Here is a 24,537-nt window from a genome sequence, read left to right on the forward strand (position 1 = left end):
ATCCGAATCATCAACAGCATACAATCGATATATTTTGCTTAAAGCTTGTCCATCGCAATTTACACCGATACTTAATTTCACAAGTGAATAAAATTGTTATTATTCCCTACTACAGGAATTTAACTTATCTAACGTAGATAGCGAACTTGTAAATATTTAATGATAAGTTAGGTTGCTAGATAGATTCTTTTTTCTTCACTTTCCGTGTTGACATCGTCAACTTTTCATAAGGAACCATGAAGACACGTTTCAATACCTTCGATATAATCTGCGGAGTGGCTGAACTGCAAAAGTATGTAACCAATCCGTATAATCCCGATGCCCACAAATAATGGCACATCTACATTTATATTCCAGGCTGGTCGGCTGGCGAGTGAATCAGATCTATGACGTGGATAACAAGACCTATCTCTTCCGGATGCAAGGGACCGGTGCGGTGGAGAAGGTCACTCTGCTGATAGAATCTGGTACAAGATTCCATACCACTAGGTTCGAATGGCCCAAGAACATGGCTCCGTCCGGTTTTAGCATGAAGTTGAGGAAGCACTTGAAGAACAAACGCCTGGAAAAGGTTCAACAGATGGGCAGCGATCGTATTGTTGACTTTCAGTTCGGTACCGGCGATGCCGCCTACCATGTTATTTTGGAGCTCTACGATCGCGGTAATGTGATTCTCACCGACTACGAGCTGACCACGTTATATATTCTGCGTCCGCATACGGAGGGCGAGAACCTGCGCTTCGCCATGCGCGAGAAATATCCCGTGGAACGGGCCAAACAGCCCACGAGGGAACTGGAACCGGAAGCTCTGGTTAAGCTGTTGGAAAATGCCAGGAACGGCGACTATTTGCGACAGATTCTAACCCCAAACTTGGACTGTGGTCCGGCAGTTATAGAGCATGTTCTTCTTTCACATGGCTTGGACAATCACGTAATCAAAAAGGAAACAACGGAAGAAACGCCGGAGGCGGAAGACAAGCCGGAAAAGGGCGGTAAAAAGCAACGCAAGAAGCAACAGAATACGAAACTGGAACAGAAGCCATTTGATATGGTTAATGACCTGCCAATTCTTCAGCAGGCAGTAAAGGTAAGAACAATATCGTGGAAGTAATTATTATTACATGCAAAAGTAAATAAAACGTTCTTTGCAATCTTTTAGGATGCTCAAGAGCTTATAGCTGAGGGAAATAGTGGAAAAGCTAAAGGCTACATTATTCAAGTTAAAGAGGAAAAGCCTGCAGAGAATGGAACGGTGGAGTTTTTCTTTAGAAACATCGAATTTCATCCCTACCTCTTTATTCAATTCAAAAACTTTGAAAAGGCCACATTTGAGTCCTTTATGGAAGCCGTTGATGAATTTTATTCTACGCAAGAGTCGCAAAAGATTGACATGAAAACGCTGCAGCAAGAGCGTGAGGCACTAAAAAAACTGTCTAATGTCAAGAATGACCACGCAAAGCGTCTAGAGGAGTTGACAAAAGTCCAGGATGTGGACAGAAAGAAAGCAGAGCTAATTACTTCCAATCAAAGTCTGGTGGATAATGCGATTCGGGCTGTTCAGTCAGCTATTGCCAGTCAATTATCATGGCCGGATATTCATGAGCTTGTGAAGGAGGCACAGGCAAATGGCGATGCTGTAGCTAGTTCCATAAAGCAGCTTAAACTGGAGACTAATCATATATCCCTTATGCTCAGCGATCCTTATGACAATGATGAAGACGACGATCTTAAGGCTCCAGAGGTTACTGTTGTGGATGTTGACTTGGCTCTGTCCGCTTGGGCCAATGCTCGTCGATACTACGATATGAAACGTTCGGCTGCTCAAAAGGAAAAGAAAACTGTAGATGCTTCCCAAAAAGCTCTTAAGTCGGCCGAGCGCAAGACTCAGCAGACACTCAAGGAAGTAAGGACTATATCGAACATAGTAAAGGCACGGAAAGTTTTCTGGTTTGAAAAGTTTTACTGGTTTATCAGCTCTGAAAATTATTTGGTTATTGGAGGAAGAGATGCGCAGCAGAACGAGCTTATTGTTAAAAGGTTTGCTTTGAATGATTGCTTTCAATAGATCAAAGTATTTATATATCGAAATGTTTTTATTTCAGATATATGCGTCCGAAAGACATTTATGTCCACGCTGAGATTCAAGGCGCCTCGAGTGTTATAATTCAAAATCCCACAGGAGAAGAAATACCTCCCAAAACGCTGCTGGAGGCAGGATCCATGGCTATTTCGTACAGTGTTGCTTGGGATGCCAAAGTGGTTACCAACTCGTACTGGGTAACAAGCGATCAGGTCAGCAAAACTGCACCAACTGGAGAGTACTTGGCAACGGGAAGCTTTATGATCAGAGGAAAGAAGAACTTCCTACCCTCCTGCCACCTGACCATGGGTCTAAGTTTACTATTCAAGTTGGAAGATAGCTTCATTGAGCGCCATTTGGGAGAGCGTAAAGTTAGAAGTCTGGATGATGATCAAATAGATCCAAATGTTAAAGAAACCGAAGTTGAACATGATCTTTTGTCAGATAATGAAGACGCTGATTTAAATACAAATCTATCGGAACCAAGCTCCAATACCGAAATTACAGCTTTTCCCAATACAGAAGTTAAGATTGAGCACGACACTGGTCGCATTACAGTCAGATCCGACTCCGTAAATCCAGAGATCGAAGAGACTAAAGAGAGTGAAGTTGTCCTAGACAAAATTTTGAAAAAGGCGGACGTTGAAGAAACGACCATTATTTTGGCTGCTCCAAGTCGCAAAAAGCAAGTAAGTGCCAAAAAGACCAAGGAAGACAAGGCACGGGCGAAACAGGAGGCTGCCAAGCAGGAAGTCGCTCCTGTGAGTACTGAACCCAAAAATCCATCCCAAGTTAAGAGAGGTCAAAAGGGAAAGCTCAAGAAAATGAAGCAAAAATACAAGGATCAAGATGATGAAGAGCGGGAAATTCGCATGATGATTCTCAAGTCATCGGGTAAGGAAAAGCCACCGGCCAGCGCCGATAAAGTGGTGGAGAAAAGTGAGTCAACCAAGGAGTACGTGAAGCCAGAAAAAAGTGCAGCTCCCAAAAACCCAGTGGAACTGGACGATGCTGATGAAGTGCCCGTCGGTGGGGATGTGGATTTACTCAACAGTCTGACTGGACAGCCGCACGAAGGAGATGAGCTGCTGTTCGCGATTCCAGTCGTTGCTCCCTATCAGGCCTTGCAAAACTACAAGTAAGCTATACTAAAAGTTCGCATAAAATGTTTCCTTCTAAATGTAATATCCTTTTAGGTTTAAAGTAAAGCTCACCCCAGGAACGGGAAAAAGAGGAAAGGCGGCGAAACTAGCACTTAATATCTTCGCAAAGGAGAAGAGCTGCAGTGCTCGTGAGAAGGACTTACTGAAAAGTATAAAGGAAGAGTCGTTGGCCAGGAATATACCAGGAAAGGTCAAGCTATCGGCCCCGCAACTTCAGAAGTATCACAAATAAGTAAATCAAATGTGTTGAGCCATAACTTAAGGAAGTGTTAAAAATGCTTTAAAAAAGTAATGCCAGTTGATACAATAAAAAAAGGATGTTTACGGAACTGAATATATACGTTGGTTCCTTATCAGAAAGATATATATATCTGTATATATTGATTTTGTTAACGGTTGAAATTGGCTCTTATCGATAGTCTTGTTGCTGGGCGAACTTTAAGCTGGGATTTTGGGGCGCATGCGCCTCATATGGGGCCCGAGTTTGCATGTGTTTGTTTACTTCGGTTGGCTGTGTTCGAAAGTGGTGTTGTATAAGTAGATATTTTGGTGCTAAGTCGCCTGTTTTGGCATTTTGTGTACTAAAAAGTTCGGGAACTTCTCGTCGTCATTCGATTCGTCGTGAATCGCCACAGTAAAAATCTACACTAGCCTGAATAAAACAATTAATTCCTCCGGAGCCCGATGAAAAAGCAAACAAACCCGAAGGCAGCAAATCACAGAGCTCCTCGCAACCAAAGACAATACAGCGGAAAATGTATCTTTCGTGCGAAATCCGTGTAACACATTTTTTCCAACCCATCCGTTTGTGTGCCGTGGAGGATTTCGCCGATATGTAGATACATTTGGGCAAAGACGGAGTGCTTCCCAACGAAAGGAAACCATTGCGAAGGAATAAAATTAAAGTGCAGAGGCTATGGTTCGGTGAAAAACTATGGCCTTCAAAGTCCCACCCAGTTAGAAGGATATGTGCGTGTGTGTCTGTAAGTGTGTGTTAGTGTATGTGAATGTGTGTGTGTGTGTGTATGCATACATATGAAGGCATGTATTGATTAAGGACGCAGCACTTTTTTCTCAGCCGTGTGAGCTGAGCTGAATTAACATACAGTGTTTACGTGCCTCCAATTATAAAGTTAAAAGTTATGCCCCCGCTGACATACTTGCAAGCACTCGAATTAGCATGACGTACAAAAAAGTGCCCATATTCGCATTCGCATTCGCACATATAGACCTTCGTGTAGGTATGTACGAGCATGTGTGTATACAGCATACCCTCTATTGCACCTGCTCGAAAAATCAAATATCAGAACTGAGGACCATTTTGTTATTTTAAAACAGAACATCAAGGCATACAGAAAGTGCATGCGATGGAAGCAAATGAAATACATGTCTGTTTTTATGCAAAACGCTAACCTTATAAACGATGAAACTACTATCCCCCATTAAAAATATATTTTATCTAATTTATTTCTAAAATTTAAATAAACATTCTGAGTATGAATTTATGTACATTTCAGAAATGCCAACTGATAGCTAATATTTTGCTTATAATGGACTTTTGTGGAACATTCGCAACTGCCAGATAAAATGAGGGCTATCCTGATTGCTCAAGCGAACCCCGAAAAGGCGTCGACAGTAACTAATCATATTTGTTAGCAGCAGATCTACTAAAACAGCAGTAAGATTCACTAAACTGACATTAAATAAATATGTATGTTTAATACAATATATTTTATCCTAAAAATATTGTTTGAATTTCGAAGAACATGGAGCCAAATCATTATTACTGCCGGAGCGCCATGCAGCAGAATCCCTCGACTTCCATTCCCCAACATGCGTCGAACAAACTCAACTATGGGATGAACGCTGGCCAGGATTATGTGACATGTAGCTCCGGCCAATCGCAATCGGGCTACAGCTCCAAGGACTTGGTTCCGCGCAGTGGGAACAGCAAAACGCTCGGCGGGAATGGCAACATGGGGAGTCCGTACGGAGGATCTGTGTGCAGCAACAGTGGCCAATGCAGCAAGAATACTGCCAACGCTGGGAACTATATCAACATAATGACTGTTCCACTCGGAACACTGCAGTATAATCGAAAAAAGCTATCTACTCAAGACTACGAGTGCGTTTGCTATACCAACTTCAACGAATTTGTGCATTATTATACCCTTAAATACTTTTCAGATCGCATTTATATTACAACACTACGGATGTGAAGTGTCGCGATGATTACTATATAGCCAACAATGCCGCAGCAGCAATGCCGCAGCACCAAGCTCATCAACCGCAACAGCAGAACCTGCACCAGCAGTCGCATCAGCAGCCGCATCAGCACCAACATCAGCAGCATCAGCAGCAGCATCAGCAGCATCAGCAACACCAGCAACACCAACAGCACCAGCAACATCAGCAACATCTGCACCAGCAGCAGCAACAGGCAAACTTTCTCCACATCCAGCAGTCGCTACAACACAACCACCAACTGAGCCACCCAGAACCAATCCATCAGTTGCCCCAATTACAGGGCACGGTGGCCGATCCACCAGATGCCTTCGACAACTGTGCGATCTTTCCGAGCGCCGGCGGCGGCGGCAACGGAAGTGGACGCGTGGCAGCCACTCAAACCCATCAGAACCCATCCGGTGTGGTCACGTGCGACCAGCAGGTACCCGTGTCCCTGGGCTCGGTGAATATGCCGGTTCCCCCAATCATGTATACCGTGCATCGTGTGGTGACCACAGCTCAGATCCAAACGGCAGTGGGCAGCACCTTCGCCTCGTCGGCCAGTGTATCCAGTGTGGTCAGCACGGGCCAGAATGATGGTGACTGCCTGTCGCCGGCACAGGTGTCCTCCGCCATGGCCGCCTCTGGAAATGCTTCATGTCTGGGTGGCCTACCCGACATGGGCGCCAACATGATGAGCAATGCAAGTGCACTTTGTCCCCTTTCCGACCTGAGGAGCCCATCCGGTGAGAGAAACTAAATTGCAATGTTTAGTTTATGTTATTTGTTTATTTATAACTTTTTTAGGAGTGCTCACCAATTCCTCATTCATGCCACAACATCACAAGTGCAACAACGGCAACGATGCCCAATCCAATCCCGCAATCCAAAAACGCCTGATGGCAACCAGCTCAACTTCGAACTTCGCGACTGCCGGCAAAGCTGCTTCCAATCTAACCCGTGCGCTCCAAAATGTATGATACATTCCTTTCATTTTCAGCAACTTGAATGCGATTCTTTATTTCATAGGTAATCCCCACATGCGTGTATCTTATGTCCCGGGTGGCGGTGCACATGGAGATCGAGGGCACTGCCCAGTGTCCATCGCAAGTGATGTTGGCAGCCGCCTTGGGATGCGAGGAGCTGGGCATTTCCAACAAGTTGCTGGCACAGAGCGTGTTCGGATTGTGGATGACAAGTGCTTTACTGGAGATGCAGCTGAAGGCCCACCACTGCCCCTACATAGTGCGAGTTGCGTGGCCCAATCTCCTCCAGAAGTTCAGCAACAGCAGTCCCAGTGATCGAAAGTTCGATGAGCCCATGATCGTTTTGAAGCGGAACGTCTTCTTCTCCAAGCGAGATGAGGAGAAAATAAAGTAATACTTATCCCTATCTTTAGATTAAGCCATTTTAAACTTAACACTATGATTCCATTTTCAGGGATCATCGGATCTTGGAGCTCCTCTATGAAGAGGCCAGAAACAATGTGCTGACAGGCAGATATATCATGGAGCCCGTGCATTCGCTGATGTTGGGTGGCATTCAAGCGCGCATCGAACTGGGTCCTTACAACTCCCACACCCATACAATAGGATTCTTTCGGCAAGTCCACCAACTAATAAAACACGCCAAGTACTAATATTGTATGCTAATTTAATCATTTAGAGAGAACCAAGCTAGGTTCTTGCCTCCTCACGTGGCCAAGAGCTCCACTTGGCTGTGGCTACCGATCAGCCAGAAGAATTCTGCGGAGGTGAAGCTTCTGGAGCAATTCAAGCGGGTGCCCCAGACGGCCACCACACGAAAGTTGATGCGGAAATACCTGGAATTCTGCTGGGCTCTGCCGTTCTATGGGTATGCTTTCCATATATATACCAATATATATTTAATAATTAATGATTTTTGGATTCACAGCGCTGCATACTTTCATGGCCAAATAGAACAACCTGTTAGGGGAATTATGGCACTGGTCAACCAAAAGGATATGGAGGTTTTGGTCGCTGTCAATGAGAGAGGGGTTTTCGTAATAGATCCGTACGAATGTGTAAGTTATATTTTAGCATAATAACTTATAGTTTTAATCCGCACTGTTTAATGACCCACCACCACTTTTGATGCAGACCCTCTTGCTGGGATTGCGATACGAGGATTTGTCGTGGGATTACGCAAAGCCAAGTGCAAGTGATGATCCCGAATGCCTCACTTGTATCTTCCTGCAGGTACTTCGCTGTGTTTTCGCTGTTATAAAAACAATATCTTAGAAACATTTGTTTTTGCAGTTCGATGCCGTCGAGAACGGAATACAAGTGTCCAAACTGATGCAAATATTTTCAAAGCAAGCTGCCATGATAGACGCACTTATATCACATTTTACGGATCAAATCAGAAACAAAAAACAGGAGGGTAACACTCAAGAACCTTTTCACGATGGTAAGCTATTACGTAATAGCAGCTATATGTCACATAACTCAAATGAAATTAAGTCTTACACTTAATATTTAAATCCAATTTTTATTACTACCCCTTTTCAGAGCCAAATCCTATTCAAAATAATGGAAATGGAGTCTTATGCAATAAGCTGTCTCGATTAACTTTGGCCACCTTCGATGAAGAGGGAGGTCGTTGCATTGGGCAAATGGGATCATTATCTATAAGCTATTAACATTTGTTACTAACGATAAAGTAAATTTAAGTTAAGGGGTGTTGAATAAAGTTCACGCATATATTCACGAATTGTTGATCGATTTCCATAAATATACTCACAAGTAAATTTTTAGCAAACGGAATCTTCACACTCACAGTCATCTTCATAGTGCATTCCATTAACCTTAATTGTTTTCTAATTTTACAAAATGTCGGTGATCATTATTCGAATTTTAATGAATGGTACAATAAGTTACTTAAGACTTACACTAAGTTACAGAATATATCGCTGAAGGCACTGGCAAACGAAGATTCCATTATATCCGCACCCATCAGATATTTTATTTGCCGCCAAAGAGTTAATATTATTTATTTATTATTGAATTGATTGCAATTATTGCATGTATTCCCATTGATGCCCCCGAATAGTTATCTCTTTTAGTTTACAGTTAAGATAAGGCATGCAGTATATATTAAGATATATACTTATATGGGTATGTGCATTTGACGTATGCGTTCAGAATTAGTTTAATAAGCCTTCGACTGAAACAAATTATGTATATAATAACAATAAAGTGTATGTACAAAATGTAAGGGCTAACTGCCAACATAGGTTATGTATATATTTAAATTTGTATGTATGTATAAATTGAGACTTAAAATAAATACCGTTTCCTCATATTTATACTGCAAATACTTATAAATCTAATGCAATTTGATTTTTCCATTAAATCTGCACTTATTTTGATTTTCATTTATCAGAAAGAGTATCTCAAAGCGGTATGTCAACAAATTGTTAATTTAACTTGATATTTACGATTTGTGTCCGCTTGCAATCGTTTATTTATTGTGTAGGTTCCATATTTAATTTAAAACAATCCATTAATTTTAAAATACAGTTTTGTGACAAATAAACTTGAAGGAAAATTGTTTAATAATAAATAATGATATAGTTATAACATACAGCAACACGGAAATTAATCAATACAAGTAGATGTAATCTAATAAATTATAGTTAATAGAAAATTTATTTAAATATGTGTAAATCAAACATAAATACTAAAGGCTACTTACTTTCTAAAATGTGTCTTTTAATAACACAATAAAAAAAGTATTAAAAAAGGGATGTGTGATTTTATTTAAGGACAATATTGAACGGATCAGCATTTCTAAAATAATAATTTAAAATTTTCGCAATTTAAAATATGATTTGGTATATTTACCAGGCCGAAAGCTTTTATTGCAGTTCTTCTTCTAGAATGTTGATAATTTTCTTGAGGCTGAAAGCTTTTATTAGTTTTTCTTTAGTGGACGACGCAGACGCATTAAAAGTTAAAACAATAATAAAACGACGGGATTCATTAAGACTTTATAATCCATTTTAATAACAATAACAGTGTTTGACGGCATTTGGTTTTTTGGATTAAGTGGTAAAATCAAATGATTAGAAATTTGTTCCCACAAAGGTGCTATGTACATAATTACGTTTTTGGTATACAGTCGCATTCAAATAATTAGAAGTGATCCATAATAATATATTAATATAAATTACATCCTTTTATAAAGTTTAAAACAATTTTGTGTGCGAATAATCATCAGCAAAGAACTATGCAAATTCTCCATATAAGGTATGTGCTATTCATTTATATTACTCCATGAGCACTTATACATATAAATATAAATATTTAAACATTGCCTAGGAAAACGCAGTGAATTCAAAACTTTTATTAGTAAGTTAGTCTGATCAGCTTTTAGTCTATATATTTTCTAATTTCTTCATAAGATAAGGGTGCAATGGAAATATTTACCACAAATAACGGACAAAGAATACTCATGGAAATTAGTGCAAACACACAGATGGAGAGTGCAAATAATATAAAGTGGAATTGTGTTATTCTCGGTAGATTCGCGACCCAAAAGTGCAACCAGGTCCACGTCCGTATCAGATCCGCTCACGCACATGAGGATGCAAGAAGGTTGGCCAAATACACGCACACACACTTTCGCAGGAGGGAATGTTTATGGGAGGTAAATAACTGGTTTTTATATAAACACACGGGCACACACGCACACACACGCAGCCACGTGCAGGAGCCGATTCGGAAATGTGCATCCTGCATGCTGAATATCTAGATCCACAACACCACACACACACATACGCAGCCCGCGAAGAGGGACGCGAATGATGGTCAGGACATCAAACCCGTTAAGAGAGCCGAACAGAGCGAATTTCGTGAGCAAGACATGAGTAACAAGTTGTTGCACTGGTGGGTGGTGGGTGCGCGCGAGAGAGAGAGAGAGAGAAAGGTGAGAGTGGCGCTTTGCTCTGATTGGTCGAGAAAAAGCGAGAAAAACGGCATGCCGTTCTCTTCGCCGCAAAATCATCGGCTCATCTCGGCGGTCGCCGTTCGCCTGTCGCCGTTCGCAGTTCGCAGCTCGCCTTTCGCGGAATCGGATTCACAATCACATCCTTCTGCGAGTTCGAGGAGTGCACACCGGTGGTCGCATCCGCATCCGCAAAGTCCGCGCTTTGAAACCGCTATCGTAATCGCAATCGCCAGCGCAACCAGAAATAGAACCATGGATATCTCCGCCTACCAGCACATGAACATCCGGATGAGCACGCGCGGCAAGCGTCCTCTGAGGAACCTCACGCCCAACGACAAGGTGCGTGCCATCCAACGCATCCACAATGGTGAAACCAAGGCCAGTGTGTCGCGGGACATCGGAGTGCCGGAGTCCACGCTGCGTGGGTGGTGCAAGAACGAGCAGAAGCTGCGCTTCATGTGCCGTCAGCTGGGCCCCGATCACCTGGGACTCGACACGCCACCGGAAAAGCGCGCCAAGTTTGAGCTGCAGCTCCAGCTGCCACCAAAGTTCGTGGCACTGCCTCCAAACTACGAGGAGCTGGGCTTCGGAGCACTACCCTACAGTCCAGCCGATTACCCAGTGCAAAATGAATCCCTGCTGGAGAAGCTGAGCCTTGTGGAATTTGTGAAAAAGAACGGCGGATTGCATCCGGAGGGTGCACTGCATCCGGGTCAGGCCGGCGTGATGGACTACTCCAACAACATGCTGCATCAGCTGAATCTCCTGGCCCTGCTCAACTCCAAACTCACCCCACAGACTGCCGATGTCCTGGTGGACGCACAACCCAAATCAGAGGACAACAAAGTGATTGATTCGCCCGCTGCCTCCGAGGATTACAGCAAAAACAATTACCCCTTGCTGAGTGTTAAGAACTGGGCCAAGGATCCGGCCAAGCGGGTGAACTCCGCCAATCAGCCGGAGCAAGTGAACGATAAGAACAACAATGCCCTGGAGGCCAACAGTTCCGCACCACAAGCTCTGGCCACGGAGCAGGCGAAGACTCCCATGTTTCCGGACACCACAATGCCCCTACTGCCAGCACCCTTCCCGAATCCTGCGGATCTAGCGCCTGTGATAGCACCAGTGACTCCGGCCAACGCCCCGCCCACTGGAACCGATAACCAGGGAGCGGCTCTGCTCGACTGGTGCAAGCTCTTCAATGCCAGCTTGAACTTCCTGGCCTTCGCCGCGGCCGCAGCCTCCATGCAGCCCGGCGGCGGAGGACCTGCAGCACCCAGCTACAATCCCAACCAAATGGCCAGCGGCGGATCGGAGCCGGATCTCGAAACATATCCTTTCAACGAGGCGCTACTGAAGCGCCTGAGTCCACTGGCGCACAGTGAGGCCTCCAACGAAAGCTACTGCGACAGCGAGCCGGAGGATCTGTCCGTGCGCTCCTGCGCCTCCAAGGCGTCCAGCAGATCCCACACCCCCGACAAGAGCGTCGGGTCCAGCGACGCCGAACAGTAGACACCCTACATTATAGCATAGTTGTAGTTGTAGTTCATAGTGTAAATACCTCCATTTTTATTGTTATTAGCCACCTTTAGTATTAATGAAACTCGAATCATTTCGCAATGCAAATGCCATTTGTACTTATCAATTAACGTATTAATATCAATGCAACAGGTATTAATAGCTCAGCATACTATAGCTAGTATTAACTAGGAATATCGACTGTGTGACTACTTGTTTGAAAGCCAAATTCAATTCATCTACACGTATAATAACAAATACTAATTGTGTTAAGTAGCTTAATTAGTTGGCACATTTTGTCAGCCATTCCAATCGATTTGTTTTCGTACTGTGTAATCTGCGTAACTCTCAAATAAGCATATAAACTAATTACTAATGAAACGAATAAATATTTATTAACAAAACAAAATAAAATTCAAGTGTCAATCTCTCAAGATCAAAACTGGCATTTCTTTATTTAATGGGTTTTCAATTTCAGGGGTTAAAAAAATGGGTCAATGTATTACCTATGAAGGAAGTGAAAGTCTTCCCCAATGAAAGGCTCATCGAAAAACAGGAATTTTCTATATAACTAAAGTATTTTATTAAAATAAAACTAAAGTCTTTTATGCGGTTCTTAATACATTTAAAACATTCGCAAGTTATATAAAACTTACAGGCATTTGCAAGTAGAACAAATAGTAAAACTACTACTACTACTTAAACTACTTTTTGATTCATTATGCAAATTAAACATAAACTGATTGAATATTTTAGCTTGAAACATATAAAAAACATATGCAAATGTAGCCTAATTTTGAATTTCCATCAGAAGGAAAACTCTTTTATTAAAAATCCTTTAATATGTTTTTTGCCATTTATTTTGTAGGGATAAATATTAAACTTGTATTTACTGAAGTGCCGAAGCACACTCCATATTCTATATATGATGAAAGGGTAGCATCATTATAGGTGCCATAGATGGAGGTCAGCAGTCAGCAGAGGAGTTGGGGTCCTGGCATCTGGGCTGTGCGTTAATGAGTCCTACTCCTGTTTCCCCTGCTCCTGGCGATTGGTGCCTGGAAAGCGTTTTCGGAGGCATCGGTCATGCCGAACACGAAAAAATGGCACCATGGCCAGAGGAGCAGCAAAAGAAGCAGAAGGAGCGGAAAGAGCAGTCGCCACGGATGGCCATCCAGCGGCATGAAGACGAATTATTGGTTCGCCTTTTGGAAAAATTAAATATCGCGTGTTGGTAATTTCCGCTTGGCTTCCCATTGCCGCTGCCATCGGGTGAAGTTGAGGCGAATTATTACGATGATTAGGCGACTGACAGTGCTCCCAGGCATCGGCATCCACATCCACATCCATATCCACATCCACGTCCATGTCCATGTCGACCATCCGGCCTGCCAGCCGTGATCTGTATGCATGTTTTGCTCCGCATTTCGCATTTCGCAACTCGCAGCCCGCAACTCGCATTTTCGCATTTTCGCATTGCATGTGTTGTGCGCAGCGTTTTGTGGACATCTTCGTGGCACTCTGGTTTTGGTTCTGGGCGAGGATTAAATTACTCCAGCCAATCCCCTGGGCATATCGACGGATCCAGCCGCTGTCAATATTGTGTCGCCTCGTAACCCGCACGATCCGATGCGGATCCGATCGCGGCACTAGGACCAGTACACATCACACATCTCACACAAGTGCCCAAAATAAGTGGCCATACCCATGGACAGGTATTGTTTCTCTACCAGGAGGTAGAAGGCACTCTATGCATATGCTAAGGTCATTGGTGTTCGATTTATAGGTTCATATATGCATCATATGTAATACGAATGAGCAATTCAAAACTTGTTATTATAGTTCATAAACTAGTATTATTTCTGCTTCACAAGTTTCAAGTGACCAAAGAGGATAGGGATAAGGACATGTACATTTTGGGATGAAAGAAAGAAGAGGAGTATTTTGAGATACTGTTTAGGATCCCATTAATACGCCTTTTTAGTACCGCACTACTGAAAAGTTCAATGCACCCCCCACACCAAAGTGAAGCGCAGGATGACTGACATTCTTCCAGCATATGATTGACAATGGAAACGGGCCTGAAATTACCCGAAGAATCGAGGGATGGGGCTGCCCATATCGATACCACATCCGCACCGGTGGCCGATGGTTGAAAATGGCGAGGAATTTGCGTGAGCTTAATGCGCAGACCGATCGACATTTTTGGAAGAGGCGCAGTTAATGTAAGGATAATCACAATATTTTAAACTTTACAGCAGCACATCAGCACACAAGGCACACTGCACACATGTGGACCGTGGTGCGCATATGCATTTTTGATTCCCGCCCAAAGCCCATGTAGCTCGAAGTCAATTTATTTGCTTTCTTATCCTCGCGTTTGAATAATTGGCTACCAAGTTACCTTTACGAGATCGAAGCGAACCTTCAGCATTTTGCGTGTGGAGCCTCCTCCTCGGGACTCGCTCGCATTCGGATCCCCATTCGCATTCACGTTCTCTAGCATGCATCAATTACAATCAGATTAGTTGCATGTGAGCAGGAACCCTTTGATGGAAAACGATCGCGCCAGATTAAGTCGCGAACCGATCCCAACCGAACGGTGGACTACTGACTGCCTGGCCATTCTTCTCCAGTCTCGGCACGAATCTCGGCCTCCACAGAGCTGGTGGATCAATTGAAGTGGCTGGACTGGAGCGAGCTGGACTGGACAGTGTGTATTGGAGATCCATTAAACTTCAGGCACCAATTTGGCCAGCAAAAAGTGCTTATGGCTTATGGTTAAACCAGAACTGGAGGTTCGTTTACTGGCTTTCGGGTCAGAATTCATAATGGTCTTAACCTAGATTTTAAAATGCAGTCAATAGAACACAAAATGTTTTGCGGAAGGGAATATATGAAAGAGGATAAAGAAAAAATAGTTGAAATGTAAAGTTATAAACCTTTATGACAATTTTTAGTCTTTCTTACCAATTTTCGTTAAAAAAATGATATTTTATGGCCACAACACTGGTCCAATGTGGTCCAAATGTGGAAAGTCATATATCGTTAAACTCGTAATTAAATTCCCAATCGATTGGTGTTCCAGTTAAAAAATTTTATTTTTTGACATTTTTTGATAAATTTTGTGATGTTACCCCTTACAAAAAATGCAAAAATTGGCAAAAATTTTATTTTGCGAAATTCCTCAAAAAGGGATAGGGCTCACATGCATAGGTCATTGGCTTCTCAAAACAGTTTTTATTTTGGGTATATGGCCATTTTTAGTCAAGTTATGATAAAAAATCCTTCAAAGATATTGGGTTTTTGCCAAAAGACGTTTTCCCTAAATTTCTTCGAAAAATTATCCGATTTATGACCACAACATTGGAAATAATGGTCCAAATGTGGAAAGTCATATATCGTTGAACTCGTAATAAAATTCACAATCGAATTGCGTTCCAGTTTAAAAATTTTATTTTTTCAAGTTTTTTGCTAAATTTTGTGATGTTACCCCTTACAAAAAATGCAAAAATTGGCAAAAATTTATTTTTGCGAAATTGCACAAAAAGGGATAGGGTTCAAATGCATTGGTAATTAGCTTCTTAAAACTGTTTTTGTTTTGGTTATGTGGCCATTTTTAGTCAAGTTATGATAAAAAATCCTTCAAAGATATTGCGTTTTTGCCAAAAGACGTTTTACCTAAATTTCTTCCAAAAATTATCCGATTTATGACCACAACATTGGAAATAATGGTCCAAATGTGGAAAGTCATATATCGTTGAACTCGTAATAAAATTCACAATCGAATTGCGTTCCAGTTTAAAAATTTTATTTTTTCAATTTTTTTGCTAAATTTTGTGATGTTACCCCTTACAAAAAATGCAAAAATTGGCAAAAATTTTATTTTGCGAAATTCCTCAAAAAGGGATAGGGTTCAAATGCATTGGTAATTAGCTTCTTAAAACTGTTTTTGTTTTGGTTATGTGGCCATTTTTAGTGAAGTTATGATAAAAAATCCTTCAAAGATATTGCGTTTTTGCCAAAAGACGTTTTACCTAAATTTCTTCCAAAAATTATCCGATTTATGGCCACAACATTGGAAATAATGGTCCAAATGTGGAAAGTCATATATCGTTAAACTCGTAATTAAATTCCCAATCGATTGGTGTTCCAGTTAAAAAATTTTATTTTTTGACATTTTTTGATAAATTTTGTGATGTTACCCCTTACAAAAAATGCAAAAATTGGAAAAAATTTATTTTTGCGAAATTTCTCAAAAAGGTATGGGGCTTCTTACTACTGGTAATTAGCTGCAGAAAACAGTTAAAATCTTATGTTTATTGCTATTTTTAGAAAAGTTATGATAAAAACACTCTTAATAAGCATAGAAGTTTTTACCAAAGATGTTATATTGGTATATGTCCTTTCCCATATATGAACTATCGTGTGTATATACAGTAAACATTTTAAAGACACATAACCTTAAAGCAGTAAAATGTTTTAATAGATAACTTATTTAGATTTCCTATTTCAGTCACAATCCACTCAATATTGCACTTTAAGCGACTTTACCCTTAATTTGCGCCTTACAATAACGTAAAATATAGGCTCGACGGGCCAGAATTACTTTTGAGTTTTCATCTCGAGCCTTGTAAATAAGTAACAAGGATTTGTGTACTTTTGTAACGAATTGCGCTTTGCAGATACTGCATAATTTTGGCTCGGGATGATAATGATGATGAATACAACTTTTGGTATAAATTGCAATTTATTGTGTCTTGTGGTGCAAAAAAAAAAGTGTTTTTGTTTCAATAGTTATTTTTTTGCTCCCCTCATTCGGCATTGTTCTCCTCTTTTCTCCTTTTGTCCTTGTGAACATCAAAGCTGAACCGGAGACTTTGTCATCAGCCTTCTCTTTGGCTTTTTGTTTTTGCCAACCGGTTCGCGTCCTGGCGTTATTCTTGAAAAAGTTCTGATTTAACACTGGGAAATGATTAGAAATTTATGTGCTTAATATAATATATTACCATGAACGAACTAGCAAGTGAAACTGATAGTTTTTCATATATTTATAGTTTATTTTTAGGAGAGAAGGATCAGATTGTTTTACGATTAGAATAAACCCTCGAGGAATTGAGTCCCATCAAGATGATATTGGTCAACTGTGAAATTTGAAATGAGCAAACGTTTGTTGTCCCAAGAATCACGATTAGTACAATATTTTGATTGCTACCTGAAGGATGTTGTGAAAGCATCCTTGGAAGTGCCACTGCATTCAGCACAGCAACTTATCGCAACCACGATGTGAAATGCCGGAAGGGTATTCATCCCCTTTGATTAGCGCGTGTAAGTCGGAAAGGCTGGTTTGTTTTGTCCTGTTCTTGTTATGTTCCGTTTGGTGCTCCTCTGTTGAGCGGACCGATGTCATCCTGAGAAAGGACATCCTAATGAATATGTCATTGTGCGCGATAAAGTTTTCACTTTATTGTCAGAATTGTCTCGTTATTAACACGAGTTGAGTTGATCGAAACGTGGAATGTGCGGTGATAAGAGGCTTAGGTTTGGGCCAAGGGATTCCCAAGACGAACGAATTGGCGCATTCGCATTGTTTCCAGCGACATGCAGCTACTTGATTTCTGAAAACGAAAAAAAAAAACCCAAACCGGATTTCAGTTGGCTTTCTGGGCTTAATATGTTGCATACATTCTGACACGCAAAGGCCTCTTTTTTACTTTGTAGCACAAAATGCAAACCATGACCGCAAACAATCTTTGGCGAAATCAGTTTCAAATCGCTACGTCCTGTTTTTGGAAGAAGATATTAATGATATTGACGGTGAAAACTGAGTCAAAGTAGCAAAAGATACAATTATTGAAATGCCTATCTCACTATAGTATATAGTATAGTATATATAGGATCAAGAATAGCTATCTTGTATCTAGCACTTTTCTATAACTATCTAGAAGGGAAAAGCAAGCCTTCGGTCCTAACAAGATGACCTCTGAGCCTATTTATATTAACAAACAGAAAGAAGAAAAAACCCGTATGTCCCATAAGCCATTTAGTGTTTGCATATAGAAAACAAACTCTTTATTTAGCATTCAAATCGGTGGGCTAGGAAGACACGGTCCGATTTGTGATGTTTATGTAACCCTTATTCTTGTCTGTGGTAAGAGTGGAAATTATCACGGCGCCTCAATGCAAAACTGGATTAAAGGTCGCCGGACCTTGGGTCCTGTCAACGTTGCTGCCATCGTCAATAAATCAGCCAGTTGAAAATTCCGTTACAGGACACGGGATTCGTGAGAAAACGTCGTATAATTTCCCAAAGCCAAGCTGTTTTTCTTATCCACATCTATCCCGATGTCCGGCCAAATGACAGTAGGGCATTGGAATTCTAATCGAAATACCGGTTGGGCGAACCACTACCATCTAACGCCATATCTGCAATTACTTGTTCCGCACCAAAACGAACCGATGTCCCGGGAACGGGTTCCCATAACCGTGGATGCACGGACGGATGGCTGGATGGCCGGATATGAATATTAAGCAGCCGTGTGGGTATTTATCTAATCTTAACAAATGACTTGATGTCTTCGTCACCGCTGTTAACCGTGCAGGACATGCAAATAAAGTTTTTACGCCGAGGTATTTATCTGGCGGGAATTAGTGTCAAACTTTTCGGTCCGCAGTCCTGACAAATGACACATGCCCACCAGGAAAGCTGATTCCAGGATGAAGTCGCAGCGCCTCCAGTTTGGCACCTTGACTCTTAGGATATTATATAAATAATTTATATAAATATGTATTCTTACTGCAAGATAGTACTAATTGGTAATTTAAGCCATATAAATTGAGTATTTCAACTAAAAACAATAATAATTAAATGTTTTTAGTGCATTTAATTGCTAAATCGACATCTTTTCTTCCCTTAGACGTGCACCGGAATCTGTGACAAATCCAAGGGTATGCAGCCCACGTAAGAACTTCAGGGGTTAGTTTTCGCACTGTCCATAGGAAACTGAAATACCTAATGAGTTCTGGCACTTTTTAACGACCAACATTGTATTCCTCCACAGTCGTTATTATAATAACGAAACACACACACAGCTATACACGGATAGGTATATAGATATATACTCCATATATCCTGTCATGTAAGCCCGATATGTGTGTGAGTGGGCCTATATGGCATACTAAATGTGGGCACTAAGCCCAGCGGTCGAGCGTGGGGTGGGGGGCATAAAAAACAAACCCCTTCACTTGTTGTTAAACAAACTCTTGCGATTCCTATTTTTCATCGCCGGGACCGGTCGGTCGGTCGGTCGGCCGGTCACTCTCACTACTCGAAAAGTGGTGCCGCAGATGGCTCTGGTCCGCCTCCAAAGTGGACAGAATTTAACGTTCCAGAGACTCGTTTAATAATTGCTCAGAGTGCGTGCGGTTTGGGATGGAGAGTTGGCGGGCTGCTCAGATGCTGGGATGTTGGGATGGGGGTCGAATTGGGTCTACGTCAACCGTGTCGCTAGGCCTGTCGTACGGGACAGGCCCGTAACGGGCCGTGGACTTAACCGGACCCGGGACGAACCGGACAGGACCACTAACCCATACCCTTGGCCGTACCGTGGTGGACCGTCCGTTCAGGACCTTCCCGGGACCTTTCCCTGGACCGCTGGCAGTTGAAATTTGTGATAGATGCGGTTTGCGGAGGCTGGGCGATGGGGCGCGAGGTGTGGCACACACACACACACACACTCGCAGTAGCACACAACTACACACTCGCAGAGACACACGGACAGGCGAGTGGACAGGACCTTTTGTAGCCTTAACCCCTAAGTGTCCAGAAAAGGGATGAAACGGCTGAAAAATGCTTACGCAGGGTTTCGAAAATGTTATTACGAATATATTATGCGCACATACCAACATAGGCCAACATACATACATAAGTAAACTTTTACTTTTGTACATATGTATAGGTACAGACAGACCTTGGTTATATATTCAAAATTATATGTGTTACAAGCGCGTGCACATAGTTTCTGCCACATGGCCGCAGATTATGTATACCTTTGGATATATTTATATACAAATATATATTCTAGTGTCCGGCAGCGGTCAACAGATTTGGACGGCTGGCACAGCCTACGAATGTCCTGAAATGAGGTTATTACGGTGGACACCAGGGGCCGGTGATAAAGGCGTGAGTCCATTTACCCCGGCCACAAGAACCCTTTTGTTTAGTTACCTCGACGCCCAGGACGAAATTGGGGCTAGTAGTGTTGGCCGTAAAGTGCTCAGTGGCGAATTAAAAATTGACATACTTATACATTTTACAGCTTACACGTGGCGATAAAAGATGTCCATCTGGATCCACACCATGCCGCCATCCATTCCATTGTTTTTTCTTTTCCACTTGCATGAGGGGAGGAAGGACAACTCCAGTTTGCAGTTCATTCATATGCGACTTCCATTTCCGATTTGTTCTCAATAAAAGTGAAAAAGAGTGCGGAGCACATATGCACACATATATCCTTCGGTCTGGTCGCAAATTTAATAACACTTGCATAAAGAAATTTCCAAGTCACGAAATTGCTGTGCGACCTTGTGAACTTTGGTCTTAAAAAAGAATTTAACTGATGCCAGACGTTTGAGGAAAGTTTTACTTTAGTTTAGTATCATTGAGCCAAGGAGTCTAGCCAAGAACTTTGCCCAACAAGTGGGACAAAGAGTCAATTTAACCTGTCATTACAAAAACATTCTCGAGAAGATTTCTTTGAGCTGGCCAATTGGCTACAAAGTCAATGGAAGTCGCATTATAGCTCTTAATTACCCTCGTTATTGATGGATTATAATCAATTAGGTGCCAAAAAGGTATTTGGGCATATATGGTACATATATTATGGCCAGTTTTCATTATTTTATTTATTTAGTAAACAAAAGAGAAAAGGATGCGGCAAAATCTTAATTAAATGTGCCATTCGTTTGCTCTTTGAATTGATATAGTTGTTTGCTTCCTCAAATTGTTGTAGCTATATGCTATTCAAGCTTTTCTTAAAAAGAAACCAGAGCTGAATTTAAAAAGAGAATTCTTAAGAATCCCAAGATTTTATAACTTTTATAGTAGTAATCATCAAATTGTTATGATGTTAAAACAAAGTAAAGCAGACTTGCATACTTTATATCTTTATTTTACTTAATAATTAACTAAATTTAATCGCAACTTTGTACTAAAGGATATGCATAATTGACGCCCTTGTGGGCATCCCCCGCACAAGTGACTTACCTTTGGGCGCCTTTATTGGCCATCTTCCACCAAATGGCAGGTGCTGATGTTGTGATGTTGGCCAAATCGCTGTGCCAGCTGTTGGCGACCACCGTGTTTTTTTCTCCTGCATTTCCCATTTTTTCTGCTGCACATGACACTCCATCGCGAACGAGCTGCAAACAACGGGCAAAAAAGGCGGACGGCATTGAATTACGGTCGGAGCCATCAAAATTGCACCATATGGAAATTAAGTTGGCAACTGCCGTGATACTCTGGCACTCCGATGCGAGAAAGTCGCGAAAAAAAGCCCATCTGCAGTCGTGTGTGCAAAGGTCAAGCCGGTGGCATTTCACCGCCATTTCACTGCCATTTCACCTTTCGCCGATGCGCCAAACGCTGCGGTGAAACAAAAAGCCCCTTTATTGGAGTGCAGGATGCAGGGTGCAGAATTCAGAATTCCAAGTGATTCGGCGAAAAAAACGCGCCGTTTAAGGGGATTAGGCAGTCAGTTGGAAACCGCTTGCTTGTTTGCCCGGTGGCATGCAGCTTGATGCACTTGACCCGTTTTTTCCTTTGCTGCCGCCGCCACTTTGGAGTGCGGCGTGCAGTTCTTTATGCCCCGGCTGACTGCTGGATGCGTGGCAAAGTGGTGGGATCGGCATATACTGCTCCATTGGAGGAGGACCCAGCCAGGCCATCGTTTGCCATGCGATACTGTCGCCGATTAGGCGGCTATAGACGGGAAAAGTGTTTTGGGCGTGTGTGTTCGCCTCGATGTTTGTTGGTTTTTGACGCGGCGCCGCGTAAAAAGCGCATTTTTTCCACTAGACCGTGTTTTTTCCGCGTTGCCTGCAACCTCAACTTTTCGGTCACTTTTTCTGCACTCTGACGGCTTAATTGGTGAACATTGTTCCCTAACACTACATCCATGCGACGGGGGCATCATAAACAACCAGCAAACTAGTCATAACAAGTTGTTTTTGGATCGTTTACTGAATGCAGTTGCTAGTTTTGCAAATTAGGTGGCAAAAGTGGCAGCTTATAGGTTTAATTAGGTTTTTATTTGTAAGTTTTGAAATGTAAAAGTAAGGAATATTATATTCAAATACCTCACATTAGATCCTTCATGCTTTTAAAGTAAATAAGTCATCACATTTCTTCAGAACATAAGAATATGTAGCTGCAAGAAATGTTAGCATACTTTTTGGCGTTAGCCCGCATGCTCAAAAAATATCTTAAGCTTAATTGTTTAGTTATAAAAAGATATTCACTTCTTACAATATTCGTCAGATAAGTTAGGTTCTAGTGAATTGCAATGATGGCCAGCATTTATATCGACAAAATAGACGGTTTCCATATGTGAGATTTGAAATTCATAAGCCAGCAATAACAGCCAGCTTCCCTCCACCAAGTTTTATTGTTTTTGCTAAATCTGCACTATTATTATACTATTTTGAGATATAGCTTATCTATTGTTGGGCAAGTGCTGTGTGTTAATTGGAGAGACATGTATGTGTGTTCGAATGCATTTTCTCAAAGACCTGCATCCGCTGGTCCTCCATCGTCTTCATCCTTGGTCTTTCGTCCTGGCCATATCCTCATCCTCATCCACATCCACGTTCTCATCCACATCTACAATCACATTTTGCATTCTTGTACATGGATGGCCGCTCCTTCATTTCCAACCGCTGTGGATGCATAATTGCTTACGGTGCAGCCTGCTGGCAGGATGAGATGGTGAGCTGGAAATAGAAATCTGAAGTAAGGAAAGATGCCGGACACGGCAGGACATCTGCCATTGTTCGCATGTGTGTGTGCGTGTTTCAGGCTGTGCGCTTGTGTATATTCGAGTATATTTGAATTTTCTCCTAGCGCTGGGCATACTCGTATATGGCATATATCCCAGTGAGTGGGGTCAGTCGTCCTGACTCCGTCTTGCTGCCATTCCAGGTCCTGTCAAAACTAAAACGCACCGCTGCCAGAGACCAGAGCCCTGAGTCCTGAGTCCTGCGTTCTGCGTTCTGAGTCCTGCGTCCAGACATGCACAACTTTCGCTCCATACAATATCAGCAATTTCCTTCGTTAGTCATTCGTTTCCTCGCATCTCACATCTCCGCCTTGTTGTTATGGCTCCCACCGTTCAGCTCTGTTCGCAGTGCTGCGAATTTGGGCCCGTCCCATTAGCCCGTTTCACTTTGATGCAGAAGCTGCCCGCCCGGGAGAATGTTGGGCAGCCGGAGGAGGTCCTTCGCTCGGACCTCGGCGTCTGGACTAGCAACCAGAGGACATCTCGACGACGACAACTCCTAAGCTCACGTATATTCCACCGCCGCATGCCGTTTGCATGTGTGCTTGCTTCAACGCCACATACCATCCTCCGTGCTCCGGGCTCCTAACTGCGGTCCCCAGTCTCCGATCCCCCCCTGTGTCCTCGATATGACCAGACCCAAAAACCCCGGACACACTTGGAGTCGGTGGGCATACTCATACATGGACACATAATGTAAATGTCCGCAATTTCTTTTTGGGCATCTCTTAGCTGCCGCTGCGTTCTTGCCATTTAGACTGGGCATCGAATACGAGCACGGGCATGTGGCCACCGCCTCCGCCTCCCCCTCTAGCTTCTCCTTCTCCAGCTCCGTCTCCTTACTCCCTCCCTCGTTACGGCGCAAATCGCCGGACTGCGACTACGACTACGACGAAGGCGCAGAGCAGCGGAGATTGCTTCTGCTGGCGCTGCCGCTGCCTTCGTCACCACTTTTCCATCATAGCACCCAACCACCTGGCGCCAAAGGCAAGTCGATCGATAATTTCCATAGTTGACCACTGCTGTGTATGCGAATTTTGAAGCGGACATCTACACAAACACATGGCCAGCGGACGGAGGCATCCTTTGGCCACCGCACCATCGCCCCATCGGCCCACCGATCCGCCACCCACCGCACATCCACATCCACAGCCATATCCACGTCCACGTCCGCCCACCGGCACACATACTGGCGCACACTCTTAGACGTTACAGCAGCGAGCTGAAGGCAGAGCCAAGCTTTCTAGTAGCACACACGCACAGCACCGGCCACGAAACTAGCACTGAGATTTTGGAGTGCGCACCTTTCGATTTTTATGATTAAAATAGAACTAGGTTGGAATCTATAAATATTAGAGATATTAGTTATTTATACCAAACTTATTGAGAAATTTATCTAAAATATTTTATGGACTTCATCTTAAGTTCCAAGGAATGTATTTTGGGTACCTGCATTCCCAATCTTCATAGGCAGCATCAGTAGACCTACCATTTCGCCACCTGCTGTCTGCAGCATCTACGTCAA

The 24,537-nt window shown here is 42.6% G+C and overlaps 3 protein-coding genes across 4 annotated transcripts; all 3 read left to right on the forward strand.

The window, feature by feature from the left end:
• The first annotated feature begins 63 nt into the window (after positions 1 to 63).
• LOC117143971 (nuclear export mediator factor NEMF homolog) lies at positions 64 to 3,577 on the forward strand. The gene is made up of 5 exons (XM_033308906.1): positions 64 to 292; positions 358 to 1,087; positions 1,160 to 2,037; positions 2,103 to 3,218; positions 3,277 to 3,577. Exons 1-5 carry the CDS (start codon positions 237 to 239, stop codon positions 3,473 to 3,475), a joined length of 2,979 nt encoding a protein of 992 aa, XP_033164797.1. The 5' UTR covers positions 64 to 236; the 3' UTR covers positions 3,476 to 3,577.
• A 185-nt stretch (positions 3,578 to 3,762) lies between these two features.
• Positions 3,763 to 8,202, forward strand: LOC117144880. Of its 2 annotated transcripts, none has more exons than XM_033310291.1 (12): positions 3,763 to 4,226; positions 4,761 to 4,921; positions 5,007 to 5,368; positions 5,431 to 6,215; positions 6,277 to 6,443; positions 6,499 to 6,845; positions 6,910 to 7,071; positions 7,135 to 7,323; positions 7,384 to 7,513; positions 7,590 to 7,688; positions 7,749 to 7,899; positions 8,001 to 8,202. In XM_033310291.1, the coding sequence occupies exons 3-12, from the start codon at positions 5,010 to 5,012 to the stop codon at positions 8,129 to 8,131; spliced, it is 2,520 nt and encodes an 839-aa protein (XP_033166182.1). In that variant the 5' UTR covers positions 3,763 to 4,226; positions 4,761 to 4,921; positions 5,007 to 5,009; the 3' UTR covers positions 8,132 to 8,202. The 2 variants fall into 2 exon arrangements, with proteins under 2 accessions (XP_033166182.1, XP_033166183.1); XM_033310292.1 differs by lacking the exon at positions 3,763 to 4,226 and adding an exon at positions 4,295 to 4,484.
• A 2,335-nt stretch (positions 8,203 to 10,537) lies between these two features.
• LOC117145223 (protein distal antenna-related) lies at positions 10,538 to 12,400 on the forward strand. The gene has a single exon (XM_033310795.1). It carries the CDS (start codon positions 10,693 to 10,695, stop codon positions 11,950 to 11,952), a length of 1,260 nt encoding a protein of 419 aa, XP_033166686.1. The 5' UTR covers positions 10,538 to 10,692; the 3' UTR covers positions 11,953 to 12,400.
• The last annotated feature ends 12,137 nt before the right edge of the window (positions 12,401 to 24,537 follow it).

Source organism: Drosophila mauritiana, chromosome 3R, assembly GCF_004382145.1.
Source record: "Drosophila mauritiana strain mau12 chromosome 3R, ASM438214v1, whole genome shotgun sequence".
In the NCBI taxonomy this organism is placed as follows: Eukaryota; Metazoa; Arthropoda; class Insecta; order Diptera; family Drosophilidae; genus Drosophila; species Drosophila mauritiana.